The 13,857-nt window shown below is 37.8% G+C and overlaps 1 protein-coding gene across 2 annotated transcripts; it reads right to left on the minus strand.

Annotated features, from left to right (window-relative positions):
• Positions 1 to 152: 152 nt before the first annotated feature.
• pyroxd1 (pyridine nucleotide-disulphide oxidoreductase domain 1) lies at positions 153 to 12,440 on the minus strand. 2 transcript variants are annotated; one of them, XM_036577330.1, is made up of 13 exons: positions 12,336 to 12,438; positions 12,141 to 12,228; positions 10,697 to 10,777; positions 9,805 to 9,924; positions 9,594 to 9,722; positions 9,393 to 9,466; positions 7,641 to 7,822; positions 6,468 to 6,538; positions 6,273 to 6,375; positions 5,563 to 5,675; positions 3,560 to 3,682; positions 3,150 to 3,287; positions 153 to 776 (listed from the first exon to the last, which is right to left on the minus strand). In XM_036577330.1, exons 2-13 carry the CDS (start codon positions 12,222 to 12,224, stop codon positions 528 to 530), a joined length of 1,467 nt encoding a protein of 488 aa, XP_036433223.1. In that variant the 5' UTR covers positions 12,225 to 12,228; positions 12,336 to 12,438; the 3' UTR covers positions 153 to 527. The 2 variants fall into 2 exon arrangements, with proteins under 2 accessions (XP_036433223.1, XP_036433222.1); XM_036577329.1 differs by having other exon boundaries at positions 12,141 to 12,440.
• Between the last annotated feature and the right edge of the window lie 1,417 nt (positions 12,441 to 13,857).

Consider the following 13,857-nt stretch of genomic DNA (forward strand, 5'->3'; position numbering starts at 1 on the left):
TCGGGAACACATTGTGAGCCCAGGTTACGAATCGGTGGGCTAAATAATATTGTTCTCGTACTAGTATTACAGTTCTACAAGCATAAACTATAAAACATCCAAAGAAGCAGGAGGTTCAACACGAATTGCTTCAGTTAGTCAACAAGACCATCTAATGAAATACTCATTTATTTCATAACTGGACAGCTAGTAAGAGTTCAAGTCTTGAAAGCAAAATCATTCTGAATGTCCAGCAGGACTGGATCTTTATACAGCCCATGGATGCTGTCATGGTGCTTTTTCTCTTTTTACAAAAAAAGTCAGAATATTAAATTATTTTATAAACCATGTTCATCAAACCCCTAGTAAGGTGCTTGTTTCTTCTTTTAAGTAAACACTCATATAAACATATTGAGATAACAATATTGCACTGAATCTCTTTGAGAGCGTTTCCTCCCTGTTTGATTATTTGAATCTTATGACGATAAAACCCACAATCCCTGAACTAAACGTTCCTCAACATTCTTGACTTGGTAAAACCAGCACGATCAGTCAAAGTAGTCCTCGATGTCAATATTTGGGTTCAGAAGCTCTTCGCCATATGAGGACAGGTCCATCTGGTTAAGGATAAGGTTTTCAAACGTCTCCTCCAAGTCCGTCTCTCCAATGAGGATGGCCCCCATCATGCGGCCGCCACTCAGCACAACCTTCACATACTCTTCACCTTTCGTGCAGCGCACCAGCAGCTCATGATCCGAGCCTAAGCCCTGTGCATTAAACTTTCCCAACAGCACCACCTGGAGGACAAATGCAGGGAGAACATCCACACAAATCACCGTTACGCTGTGTTTACAATACAATGGAGTGAAGACATTTTTTTATTTCACCTACAATTGATTTGTGGAAGTTGCAACTTTAATAACTTTATGCAATTTAGAAGCAATTTCGCTTGGCTCCATCCAGTCAGATTGAAGCGTGAAAGGTGGCACTGTGCATTTTGTTATATCCACAGTCAAGCAATTAAATTTGCTGTAATGCAGTACAGCATTAGGGATGTCCTTATTATGTTTTTTTCTTTGCTGATGAGTAATTTAATTTTGAACATTTGCCAAAATGGAGTCCTAATCTAATATTTGTTTTTTAGAAGATAACATGCCACACAGCACAAGATAGCTAAGTTGGATTGGTTTTACTATTTAGCTTTAAACAGCCAAATAAAGCATTAGCTTTAAATTGCTACAGTCAATTCTAGTTTTGGTATGCAGTGTGACCTCTACTGTGATAAGCGGGGATGCACGATATGTTGGTGGCCAATATATTATTTGTAAGTGGGAAAAACGCAATTATTATTCTTGTTATCGACCCGATATTGAAATTACAGCTAGTAATTACAGCTGATAACTTGCCATACTATTTTTTGCTGCCGCACGCATGTGTAGAGGCATGTGTAGTCACTCATAGTGTGAATTTACCCTGCCTTCTGCTGGCCTCTCAGTTTCGCCGTCACAGCCGCCAACTGATAAAATTTAATTCTGACAGAAAATGGTGATCATAGCAACTTCTGTCGCAAACTATATTTTAGTTCAGTGGATATTTTTAAATCAAAATTATTTCTATTTTGCTGTATAAGAAATAGTGTTACTTTCATTATTATACGAAGAATCCTCAAAAAAGGCAGACACATAGTTTGAGACTGTTCGGATTTAACATTTAAAAGTAGCCTATTCCAGATACGGAGTCCATAGCAAACTTGCATTCATTGTGAGTGAGATAGTTGCAACCACAAATCTTGTTCAGGACTATTCCACAGTTTGGTACAAAGTTAATTTGTATAGATTTACAGAGATGACATTTCATATTCTACACGAATCAGCTAAACCTATTGGCTTGTTATCTCTGTTCAGGTTGGTCTCAGATATGCTGTGGCGAACCGAGTGACGGAGGGCGCTCTCAACTTCACTTTGAATGTTAAAACTAGAGCCAAACAAATTAACATGCAGAGGACTGTTTTTCTTTGTGTAAATGTTTTTATATTTTTTATGTTTTATAAATATACACACAGACACAGGAAAGTCCTTAAGTCTGAGAGCACTTTGAAAATATACAATTATTTTCATTTAACCTGCAAATACAAAAAAAGCTTTACTGAAATATTTAGAACAAAGAACAGTTATAACAAGTAAAAGGAAGAAGAAATTAAGGAGTCTGCACTATTTCTAGGTCACTAGTCAAATTTTAGCAAATTTGTGAACTGGCCCTGTTCAGGCCTTTGTACAAAAAGGTCAGTTGTTTTTTTAGGGTTTTAGGGTTTTTATTTTTTGAGTCTTATTCCTTCATCCCATCGAAGCTCGTGTTCAGATGACCCTCAGCTGCTGAGGCTGTTGAGAGGTCAGTGTTAGTGATCAGAGTCTGTGCCTGCCTGAGAGCATGTTGTCTGTAAAGCAAGAAATTCTGGAATTTATATAAGTAATTCAAAGTGTCTACTTTTCACTTGGGTTGTGGGATGATATTATAATTCGTAATAGCAGAAACATTCAGTTAGAAAAAAGGCAAAATATAAAAAAAGCATTTTCACTAGTGGTCTCAGACTTTTGGAACCCACCAATGGTAGATAATAATGATCCTAAACATTAGCTGTTGTAGTGAGTTAATTATATATTCTTTATTTTTAGCAATCGTTTTATACTCGCATACTGTTGTGAATGGGTTTAGATAAGAGTGTCTGCCAAATAATGTAAAACATCCTTATAAAGTAACGTAAAACATTAAAATAATTTAATTATTTATATTGTCAGTTATCTGCGACGGTAAGGTGCTAATTTTCAGTTATCGTTTCGGGTCCATAAATTCCATATTGGTTCATCACCTACTAATAAGCTTTGTTTCGCACTTTTTTTTATTATTTATGGTGTCTTGACTGTGCTTACCGCAAAGTTTATAAAAGCAGTGCACTTACGTTTTACTTATGACTAATTTAACTGTTTTTTGACAAAAGGTGACTAGCTTAGCGATCGAAACTGCTATAATATGCCTCGATTGGCTCCAATAACAAATTTTCTGATCAGACTGGGACATCACTGAGAATTATGCAAAGTTTCAAAACAAAGAGGAAAGAGAAAACAGAATCTGTGAGAAGGGGAGGAAAAATGAAGCGTGACAAAGGAACTGACCTTATAATTGAAGAACTTGGTGATATGAGAGAAGAGCTCGAAGCAGAAGTCCAGCTCGATAGATTCTCCCAACACATCGGCCGCTATGCAGCGTGCAGCGTACCAGCCCATCTGCCTTGCCTGCGTCCACAAACGCATCTACCACAAGAGGGAGCCACAGTCATCACTCAACACTTACTACATCACTACATCATTTCCTACAGATCACAAATACTCTTGTGATTTTCTTGTGTCCATAATAACTGGCTGGGATTTGGACATGGCAAAAATGATCTGCATTCTCTAACGAAGCCCTTATGACGCCTTGCATATTAAAAGAGAAAGGTTCCTGTGTTTTTTGTTAATAGATTCAATGCATAGAGTATATGAGTGATGAACATCTGACTGATTAGTCTGTTAAGTAATTGTACCTGCTGCCAGAGGGCACTGGGCTCCCAGCCTGCAGTGCACACGTCTCCAGCTGCATACACATCTGGTTCAGATGTCTGCATGTGCTCGTTGACCTTCAGCCCTCGGTCCTCTGCCAGTTCAAACTAGTTGTATGAAGTACACAAAACAATGACTAAATGTGATGTGCACAATAAAAATGGGAGTTTTCTTACACAAATGTCTTCTAAGGCAGGTAAAGAAGGTGATCATATCACCTTGAGCCAGCCAGTGAACCTGGAGAGGAGGCAGGACAATTCGGCCTTTGAAAGATTAGATATCGCACTATATTTCACCCGATTTATATAACTGAGTAAATTATATGTACTCACACATATGACAGCTCACCTTACTGAGCTGATGGTACCTCAGCAGTTCGCTCACTTCACCAAACTAACACAATTTTTTCTCCTTTTTCATAAAACCAAATTGACTTGCCTGCTCTGCGTTTTCACTGGCTGACTCAACTCAAGCAAATCATTCTGTACCACCATTACTGCCCTCAGAACTAGTTTCGTATAAATAAAACTCCCACCTGGATGCACAATAAAATAACAGGGAACCCTCAGAGCCTACTAGACCTACAGAGACATGTTATTTAATAAAATCATAATGCTTGTTTTTCAAACTCCACAAACAAAAATCCAGATTTGCCCCCTGTAGTATCTAAGTAGATAGAACCAAGCAAGCTCTGCCATTCGTTAGACCTTCGGGAGCTTCTCAGAAGGCCTAGCGCATTACATAAACCTACTACATAATCAGGAAGGGACAGCAGAATCCACTAATCATGTTTTGATATAGCAATAAAGAAGGTTCTTCTACCACTCCAATGTCTACCTTGTAACAACAGAACAACACATTTTGGTGCCATAAACACATAAAAAGATGGTTCCTCAAGGGTTCTTTAGTAAATAAAATGGTTCTATATAGAACCATAAACACTCAAGGAACCCTTTGCATGATTAAAGAGTTATTTGTATCATGAAAGCGTTCTTCAGGTTGTTGGAGAATGTGTTGTATATGGTTCTATATAGCACCAAAAAGGGTTCTATTGTCACAAGCTTAACATCCCAACAATAGAAGAACCCTTTTCAAAAAGGTTCTGTATAGAACCATATACAACACTTTCTCCATCAATCTGAGGAACCGTTTCTTGATGCAAAAAACCCTTTAATCAGTTCATGGTTATATATAGAACCATTTTCTTTTCTGAAGAACCCTCTTTTTAAAAGTATATAGACCCCTTTTCAAAAAGGTTCTATACGGAATCATATAAAACACATTGTCCATCAATCTGAAGAACCATTTCAAGATGCGAAGAACCGTTTAAGCATGCAAATTTTTCTTTAAGTGTTCTGACAGTGAACCACTGTCTTTACTAAAGAACCCTTGAAGAACCCTCTTTTTTAAGAGTGAATGTCATGGTAATACACATTACATATTACATCTGTCTTTGTTTTCACGTTTGAGAATCACTTATGACAGTATTATCTAATCCAAGTCATTTGTCACAGCTGTAGATGTATCAATTCATAGTCATTTGCAAACGTTTAAACATTCCTGGTCAAATGACTTGTTTTGCTGATTTTCAACAAAGTAAAAATAACATAACAAATCCTCTACAGAGATCACACTACATATGACATTGTGGTGCAAACTGTAGTGCACAATTTTTGTTAGTATAATTTGGGCGGAAAAAAAACAAAATGCCGTAACTTCTGCACAGGCTACATTTTATGCTTTATTTTTCCTCCTAGTATGTTAAATTCAGCACAAACAGTAATTTTGCATTAAAATGTGCAGAAGTGTGTTCTCTGTAGAGGATGTATTAACTTATTTTCACTTATAATAACAACAAAGCACATCATTTGACCAGGGGCACATTACTGTATCTAAAAACTGATTTATGTTATGGTTAAGTGGAAATAAAAATCTCAACCAGAGAATGACAGAGTGACTCTACTGAGCAGGTTGTTTTAACCCTTACATTGTTGCCATGGAGAAAAGGTTCAGTGTTTGGCACCACACCTGTAGCACTGACTATGAAGTCACAGCCAAACGTCTTCCCATTGGTTAAATGGGCATAAACTGGCCACAGCCCTGAGGAAAAGAACAGTAACACTGTTTCAGTAGAAGAACAAATGAATCTAGTCTAAACAAGTCCCTGCTGTGAGATGTGTGCCGTTTCATGTTTGTTCATTAGGGCTTCCTCGTGACTGTACTATTTAATTCTCTGTAGTTCAGCTGAAACAGTTTAATTGTAAATAATAAAAGCACTTTCACTGTGACATTAATTATATATAAATGTTGCCAGATCAACACACATCCGGTAGATTTAACCCATTTTAGACAAATGTCCCTGTGAATTTATGCTATTAATGCACTAGCAGTGGCCTACTTATACAGCTTCAATCTTTATTTTGCCTAAATCTATAAAATTCCTTTGAACAATTGCAGTATTTCAGGTGTGAATCTTTAAAAACCTATAAAACCTTTTACTAGACTTTTTATAAAAGAGCAGACAGAACAAACTGTCCCAGTGCTTCTCACCATTTCAGCAGCAACTGATGTGCTACTGCAGCTGCTTCAGGTAATAACATGTGACTTAGTGCGCACAGTCTGCAGATCCTCACGCCTACATGCCTATTGTGTCATTTGGATAAATATGGCAACACTTTATCAAAGCTTTTTGCTGACCTAAATCCGTTTCCTGTGTATGGAGTGGCGATTTCATAAAGTCTTGCTGTGAGTACATCGTTTTAATCTCACACTCATATTCTACATGGACTCTGTGGGACACCTGCAAAGGAAAGAAAGACATAAAAAATGTCAAGAATGAAATTTATGATTCTTACGATGTAATTAATGATGGACATTCACAAGCAAATACACCTCCTCTGTTCCTCTTAGGCTGATGCCCTCATGCCAGTCTGGACCTAAGGCACTACCAAGCTCTCCTGATCCTGGTAGGAAACATCACACATGAACATGATATATTACTGTAAATGCAGTATTTTCAATACATGCTATAGAAGTTATAGAAATGAGTAAGGCCGAAGTGGCATCTCTGGATTTTATGCCTGCTTGGACTTCTGGCATGGTCAAGATTTAAACTAATAACCAACACCCCAAGAATAGGCAGAAAAAACACCAACAATCATACTGTTCTATAGCCCACCAATGGTGAAAAATGTATCTCTTTAGTATTTTTTCAAAAAGTGCAAGGTTATAAGCTGATGTAACGTCACATTTTGATTTATATTTTTATTTTTCATAATTAAAATTTTATTTCATAAATAAAATGCCAGCTGCTCTTTACATTATGTGGACATTTCATGATAAACGGACTAATAGACACGGTGCTAAATTACCTGGAATAAAATCACATTATGTTAACTTGACTATGTTAAGTTTTTCCTTCTCATACAAAGTTATCATTTTGAATATAAGCAAATGTTATGACAGTGACGATACCCTTTCATGGTTTCAATGTTGAAGCTCATATCCATAAAACGGCCCACTGTACTTAAAGTTGCACTATGTAAGATTCGGGGATTTGCATGTGATGTAATTGCAGACAATGTGCACAACATTTTGTAACTTCAGCTGTGTTTCCCTGAGTGGATAAATCTAATGACTGGGAGTGGTTTAAAAGACAATTAAAAGAGAACTCAGTCAAAACTTGGTGAAGGACTTGTCTTCCAAAGATGGAAGTGTATTATCTACTATTGTTATCTTCATCAGTATAAAGCTGTTTTGCATTTGAGACCCACACATCACGCCGGACCATCTTTGTCAGCCTGTGCATGTGACATTTACATAAAGCCGTATTATCTGATCTGATCCCTCTGACTTTTAAAGTACTATGTCAGGCTTTACAGGGTGACTCACAGCTGCACACGGACACCATATTTTAGCGTGTTGTTTTTCCTCCTGACTCAGTAATGCTACTTCTTTCAATTTTAACAACCAAAAAATCTTACATAGTGCTGCTTTAAGCCAAAACAAACAAATAAAAAGACAACAAAAGTTCATACATCAGCACTGAACTAGACCTTTATTTACCATCTTTAGAGGTTGTGGCTTTATCAGCGGTGTAGCGTGTTCTCTTGCAGGGCAGTGCTTTTTCTGGCTTGTCTGCCTCCAGTGAGGGGATGAGAAACTGAGCAGCTCCTGCATCAAAGAATGTATTCCCTATGGCCTTGTCCTTTATAGCCCAGATCACTTCACAGCCCTCCACTTCATACCTACAAACAAGGAAACACAGTACAAGGAAAAGTGGATACAAGTGCAATCACAAATCCAGCCACAAGGGGGCATCTGATCATGTAAGACTGCTGGGCTTATTCCATTGATATGTATATCTGTGAATCACACTGATTTCAATGCAGATTTCTTCTAAAAACTACATTTATTAGACATTTTAACGCTGCATTCTTTCACCACACAAAAGCAGTAATGAGCTCATACCAAATAAATTCCTAATACATTTTTTAAAAGAATATGCAAATACCGCATAATGAAACAGTATGGGTGTAAAAATGCATTGGTGCATCGATCTGAAGGTGGAAATTCTGCTTTGATTTCAGAATATCATTAACAATTGATTACAATAATATTACACTAATAATACACTGTGCGCTCTTTCTGACCAAGATAAAATTCTAGTCATTTTCAAATATAAAGAAAAAATAAAAAAAGTATAATTTATATTCCACTACGCTGTCATATTGCTGTGCAGTGCTGTGTAAAAGTCAGGGACCAACCTTTCGTTTATTACCAGTCAAAATGGCCAGTAGGTACAAGTTATTTTTCTGTGCTAGAACAAAGAAGGAAACATATAATTAAAAGAAAACTACCCAAAAGCCTCCAACAGTAAATAAAATACCAAATTTATCAGTATTTAATTTGTCTTTATGTAAACATCACACAAACAGGCTCAAAAAAAAGAAGGTCTGGCAAGACATTTAGGTCTCAAATCCAAAATCAGCTTTATACTGATGAAGATATGATGAGAATAGCGATGGAGATATGATGAGAATAGCAGACAATACACCTCCATCCTCAGAAGACACGTTCTTCACCAAGTTTTGATGGAGTTCTCTCTTTTAACACTCTTTACTTTGGTGCAGCTACTGCCATTTTAACTCTTCATTCCTTCCCATCTTAAAATCAGGTACAGCTGCCCCCTCCCAACAAAAGCTGTTCCCAAAGCTCTCACTGACATCATGTTCCTCTTAAAACAGACACTAACATTCACATAAGCAACTACCCAAACACACCTTAGCTGCCTTACAAATTCTGCTTACATGCACCTAAAATGGTTTAAGGAGATGATGAGTCTTATAAGAAGCAGAAAATGCAACCTTCTAAGACTGAACCGTAGGTGTGGAAGAATATCCCTATTTCTTTAAAAACTCATGACAAGAACGGAAGTTGTAATAAATGCAAAGGGTGGAAAGGTTTTGTATACATAGCTGTTAAGGCTTCTGTGTAACTTTCTTTTAAATACGTGTCTTCTGATTTTTTCTGACGCTAAAATGAGTAACTTATACTTAATGGCCGTTTTGACTAAAAATTAAATAAATAGAAGGATGTTCTCCAACTCTTTCACAATACTGTATTTACTGTATTTTGCATTAAATTGTTACCTGAAAAATCATAACCTGATCACAGTGACGTCAGAAGTTTCCCCGGTACGCAGCTGTATAATTGCTAGCAAGTTTTGTTTAACAAACAAATCAGACAGAATCATCATCATTGGACAATAAACTCACAGGAGTCGAAATTGTGTTGATTGTAATAACTGATACTCACACTAATTCCAAAGCAATGCCTCCATTTCCAACAACTACCATGCGCTTGGCTTTGGATAAATGCTTCTGAAATTCCTGTAAAAGAAAAGACTTCCATAAAACGCTCACAGAGTTTCTGTAATTATTTCTACTGAACTGTTAAAGTACTTATATCTACATGTTGATATAAGTTCCTGTTTCTGTACAAAAGACAGTGATTCACCTGGGCACTGTCCGTGTCTCGTATGCCCAGCACGTTTGGGTTATCCTGGATAAGGAGTTTAGGTCTGGCGCCGCTGCAGAGACACAGCTTCTCATAATGAAATACCTGCCCATTCTCAGTCTGCAACATCTGCATGTAAATACCAGGTCAGTAACATATTCTCCTCATCACCTTAGTGCTGTGGAGCACTCCAGATTTTGCTTTGACTCACATGTTGCTTTGCTTGGAGGGCTTTAACTGCTGACTGAATAACTTTCAGGTTTGGATACTTCTCCTCCAAAACACTGGCTGGCTGCTCTTCCACACTGAAGTCCTCTAAAGTCTTGGAAACCTACAGAAAAGATTATTATGTACACAACTCAGCAGCACAGTCAGATGGTATTGTTCAGCTTCGTAGGCCCTTTTTACAGTAACACTTTTTCCCCTTCTTTTTTATGAGTTTATTCACACATACAAATGTTTTCTTTTATGAAACACATGCTTCTAAAGTATGATTTGTGCATATAATGATACGTTTCTAATGGCAATTTTGCTTTAATACACTGCTAATGCAAACTTCTCCAACTTCTGCTATTATTTCTGTCTTATTTTAAGACCATCTTATTAAAACAAACCCACAGAAGGTACGGCCTGGGACTATTTTACTGCTTTGCACTTGTTTGAATATTGTGAGTACTGATGCATTTCATCATTTTCCTCTCTCTCATGTGGAAAGGCATAGTAAACTGAAGCTAGTATGGCTAGATTAGTAGCTATTAAGCTATTGAGTAAATAAAGATTTTATGCAAAAAATAAAAAAAGAAACATTCACATTAGAATATTCAGTCATTACTCTCAAAATTACCCAAAGATATGATGTTGGACCTTTGATGCTGTGCAAGATTTTGAACCTGAAACTGGATGCAGTTTTACGCCCTAAGGAAGGCTACAGGTGGTAATATTTCCTCTATGTCTTATGCATTTAACAAAAAACATCAACATCCTTTTTAAACACACTGACAACTGGAAAATAAACCTTTTTTTAAAATATACACTGGACTACTCCTTTAAACCAAAGCCTCCAGTGCATAACAAGGTCAGAGAGTCTGCCTTTATTCACCAACCTGTCTGAAATTTGTCACAGTCTTCACCAGTGGAGCAGCTGTCAGCAGAGCAATGTCCTCAGAAGGGAACTGCAATGCAAGCTGGTCAGGAATAGAGAACAAGACCCCAGCGTGATGAGAAAAAACAGCATAAATATACAGCACAAACCATAAAACAGTGTTCTCCTCATGCAGTCCTGAAGCCCACAGTAGAGGGTTTTGTGTTTTCACAACACCTGACACACTACTAGCTAATGATGTACTAATAATGTTTTATCCCACACATTCACTCAACCTGTGACCTGAACACATTCACCCCTATGAAATAACTCAAAAACTCCACAAGTCACATGTTCAACAAGAATTCACATCATTATCTACATTTCTGAAAGATCACAGGAAGAAAAAACTACTCTATTTTCATCAGTGTGGATGCTAGTGTACCACATTTTGTGCATTTGCTACTTCTTTGCTAAAAACTCTGCAAAGAAAACTTCCTGATATGGTTTAACACATTTGAATGGTATATGCTTGTTTTCATAGATCAAAACCTTTAATTTTTTAAGAGTTACAAGGACTAAAGCTCCTCCCTATCAGAGTCCCAAGTGGAGTGCTGTGCAGATGGGCTACAGTACAGTGTACTAGGGCTGTTCAATTCCAGACATTTTTGTGGTCCAAGCATCGATTCCACACAATAATCGATGGTAGGAGAGCTAACGCTAGTTAAATTAACTTACCTGACTAACAGGGAATAAACTCTACCTCATTCTCCTGACAGCTGGAACAAGTGGACAAATGTTTAGACACTGGCAATAATGTTTAATTACAATGTTTTGTTAAAAAATTTACACTTTACTTTGTTTTCCACTTTACAGTAAAATTAAGCTGAAGTATGAATTTATACACCAATCAGCCATAACAATAAAACAACCTCATTGTTTCTACACTTATCGGCTCCATTTACTACATAAGTGCACTTTGTAGTTCTACAATTACAGACTGTAGTCCATCTGTTTCTCTGGATACTTTGTTGGCCCCCTTTTAACCTGTTCTTCTATGGTCAGGACCCCCATAGGACCCTGAGGTGTTTAAAAAGTCCAGCAGAGAAACAGATGGACTACAGTCTGTAACTGTAGAACTACAAAGTGCACCTATATAGTAAGTGGAGCTGATAAAATGGACAATGAGTGTAGAAACAAGGAGGTGGTTTTAATGTTATGGCTGATCAGTGTATATTGTTGAAGGATGTTTTCGTCAGACAGGCTGTGCAGTCAGTGACTCAGACTCCGTGGCAAATTTGAACGTCTCTGTGTGGAATCGAGTTCAAAGCTTTGGAGTCGACTCTGAATTCCTTAATGTCTGGAATCGATTCTTTTCGGGATCGACTCGCAGCCCTACTGTGTAACGTTACTACAGAGACAGGTGTGAATCGCCTCTGAAACCCAAACCAGGCGGCGGAGCTTACCTGCTCTGCACAGGTCACTCCAGCGATGCCTCCACCTACGACCACGAACCTGAAGCGTTTCTCTGACTCTGAGGTCCCTGCCATGACACTATACTCACACTCAACTCCAGACACACTCAGCACTTCAGTTTCTCTCAAAGACCGTTTAATGACCTTCTTGTTCAGTTGGAGGTTTTACTCTCCGTTGTGAACGACCTCGTTCTGCCGAATCCTGTCAGTTTCTCCGCTTTTGGAGAAATAAAAACCGCACTCCTCACCGCTCAGCTACAAAAGCCTCCATACTGTTTGATGACAGCAGACTACGGCGTCCGACAAGGCTCATTTCGCGAAACGTCAATTCTTCCAAGCGCATGGGTCTCAAATAGACCACTTGTTTGCCATAGAACAGATCAGTGTCTACTAATTCTTTATTTTCTACTCACTCTTTGCACAGTAACGTGTCTAAAGTATCTAAGTGTCATTTTCTAAAGTATCTAAGTATCTTTAAGTATCCAGTAAATAAATGGAATCCCAACAGTGGCATGCAGTTTCACTAAATATCAATCTGAATGTTTATGGAATATGTGCATTTTTATTTGTGGCTTTGTTATATTTACTACTACTAAGATTTTTATTCTGAAAGTACATTTGACCTTTTACAGACCTTTATTGAACTTTTGACTTTGACATACAGTTACATAAAATGCATCATAAACATCACATCAATATTTCCAAAGTTTCTCTCAATACATCACAATTCCAATATTAAAAGTCATTCAGGAAAAGCTTTACACATCAGCATTTACATATAGCTTAACAATTTATATACAACTTATTTTTACAGGCAAGTCAAAGGATGCCATGGCAATGTAATCACTCATTTTGTCATTTTGGGAGGGCCAGTGACAAATGTGGGTGGGCCTAGGCTGGCTGGGCCCAAACATAGCACCACTGACTCTGAGACTGAATACACAGGATAGAGACTTGTGTGGTGGAATCTAATAAGGATTTTTTGTTTGTTTGTTTTAATAAAATCAGAGACTCTGTGTGCATTTGTCAGTCTATGTGTGTGTGTGTGTGTGTGTGTGTGTGTGTGTGTGTGTGTGTGTGTGTAAAACTAACATGATACTTCAAACGATTTGCTGCCTACGAATCGTGATGCTTTCAGTCACACTTAAACTGCAGTTTTGCATGGAGAGTCAGTTTGGATTGGATGAACTGAAATGATATATTCCAGTCAACACCCACTGCACTATGTTAAGTGTTCTCCTTAATTAATGGCATTAAATGGAGGGTCGCCATGTGGCCCAGGCCGACTTCCTCTCTACATCCGATCTGAGAGGAAAAATAGAACCGATGCCACTTTGAGCCGGGCATGTTAATTTTCCCGGAACAGCGTCCACGACCTTTAACCCAGTCAGTGCTGAGTGTGTAGATGCTCACGTCACTGCAACACATCACATCCACTAAATTATCCATGACCACATGTGATCCTATTATTCACAAATATATTAACAGCAGCGATGCTCTGCTGTTCGATACAGTTGGATTAGAAGAGAAGTGGGGTGACCCCGGGGTAAAAAACACTTTGCCTCTGTCATCATAATTATGATGTTTATCCCAGATGGGAATGGAGTGAGTCAGAACGAGGTTTCTGCTTATTAGAAAATACAGCTTGTTCCCTTGATGATGAATACATTTTTCAAAACAAAGAAAGGCTTTTACTGCTGGTAGACTA

The sequence above is a fragment of the Colossoma macropomum genome, unplaced genomic scaffold, assembly GCF_904425465.1.
Source record: "Colossoma macropomum unplaced genomic scaffold, Colossoma_macropomum, whole genome shotgun sequence".
NCBI classification, from domain to species: Eukaryota; Metazoa; Chordata; class Actinopteri; order Characiformes; family Serrasalmidae; genus Colossoma; species Colossoma macropomum.

Bases quoted from the DNA above. Each gene is read 5' to 3' on its own strand.
- pyroxd1 (XM_036577329.1), bottom strand. From the start codon at position 12,224: ATGGCAGGGACCTCAGAGTCAGAGAAACGCTTCAGGTTCGTGGTCGTA. The intron at 5,676-6,272 runs GTCAGCAAAAAG...TCTTTTCCTCAG, and splicing joins TACACAGGAAACGGATTTAG to GGCTGTGGCCAGTTTATGCC. The intron at 777-3,149 runs GTCAGTTCCTTT...TTTGTCCTCCAG, and splicing joins CCAAGTTCTTCAATTATAAG to GTGGTGCTGTTGGGAAAGTT.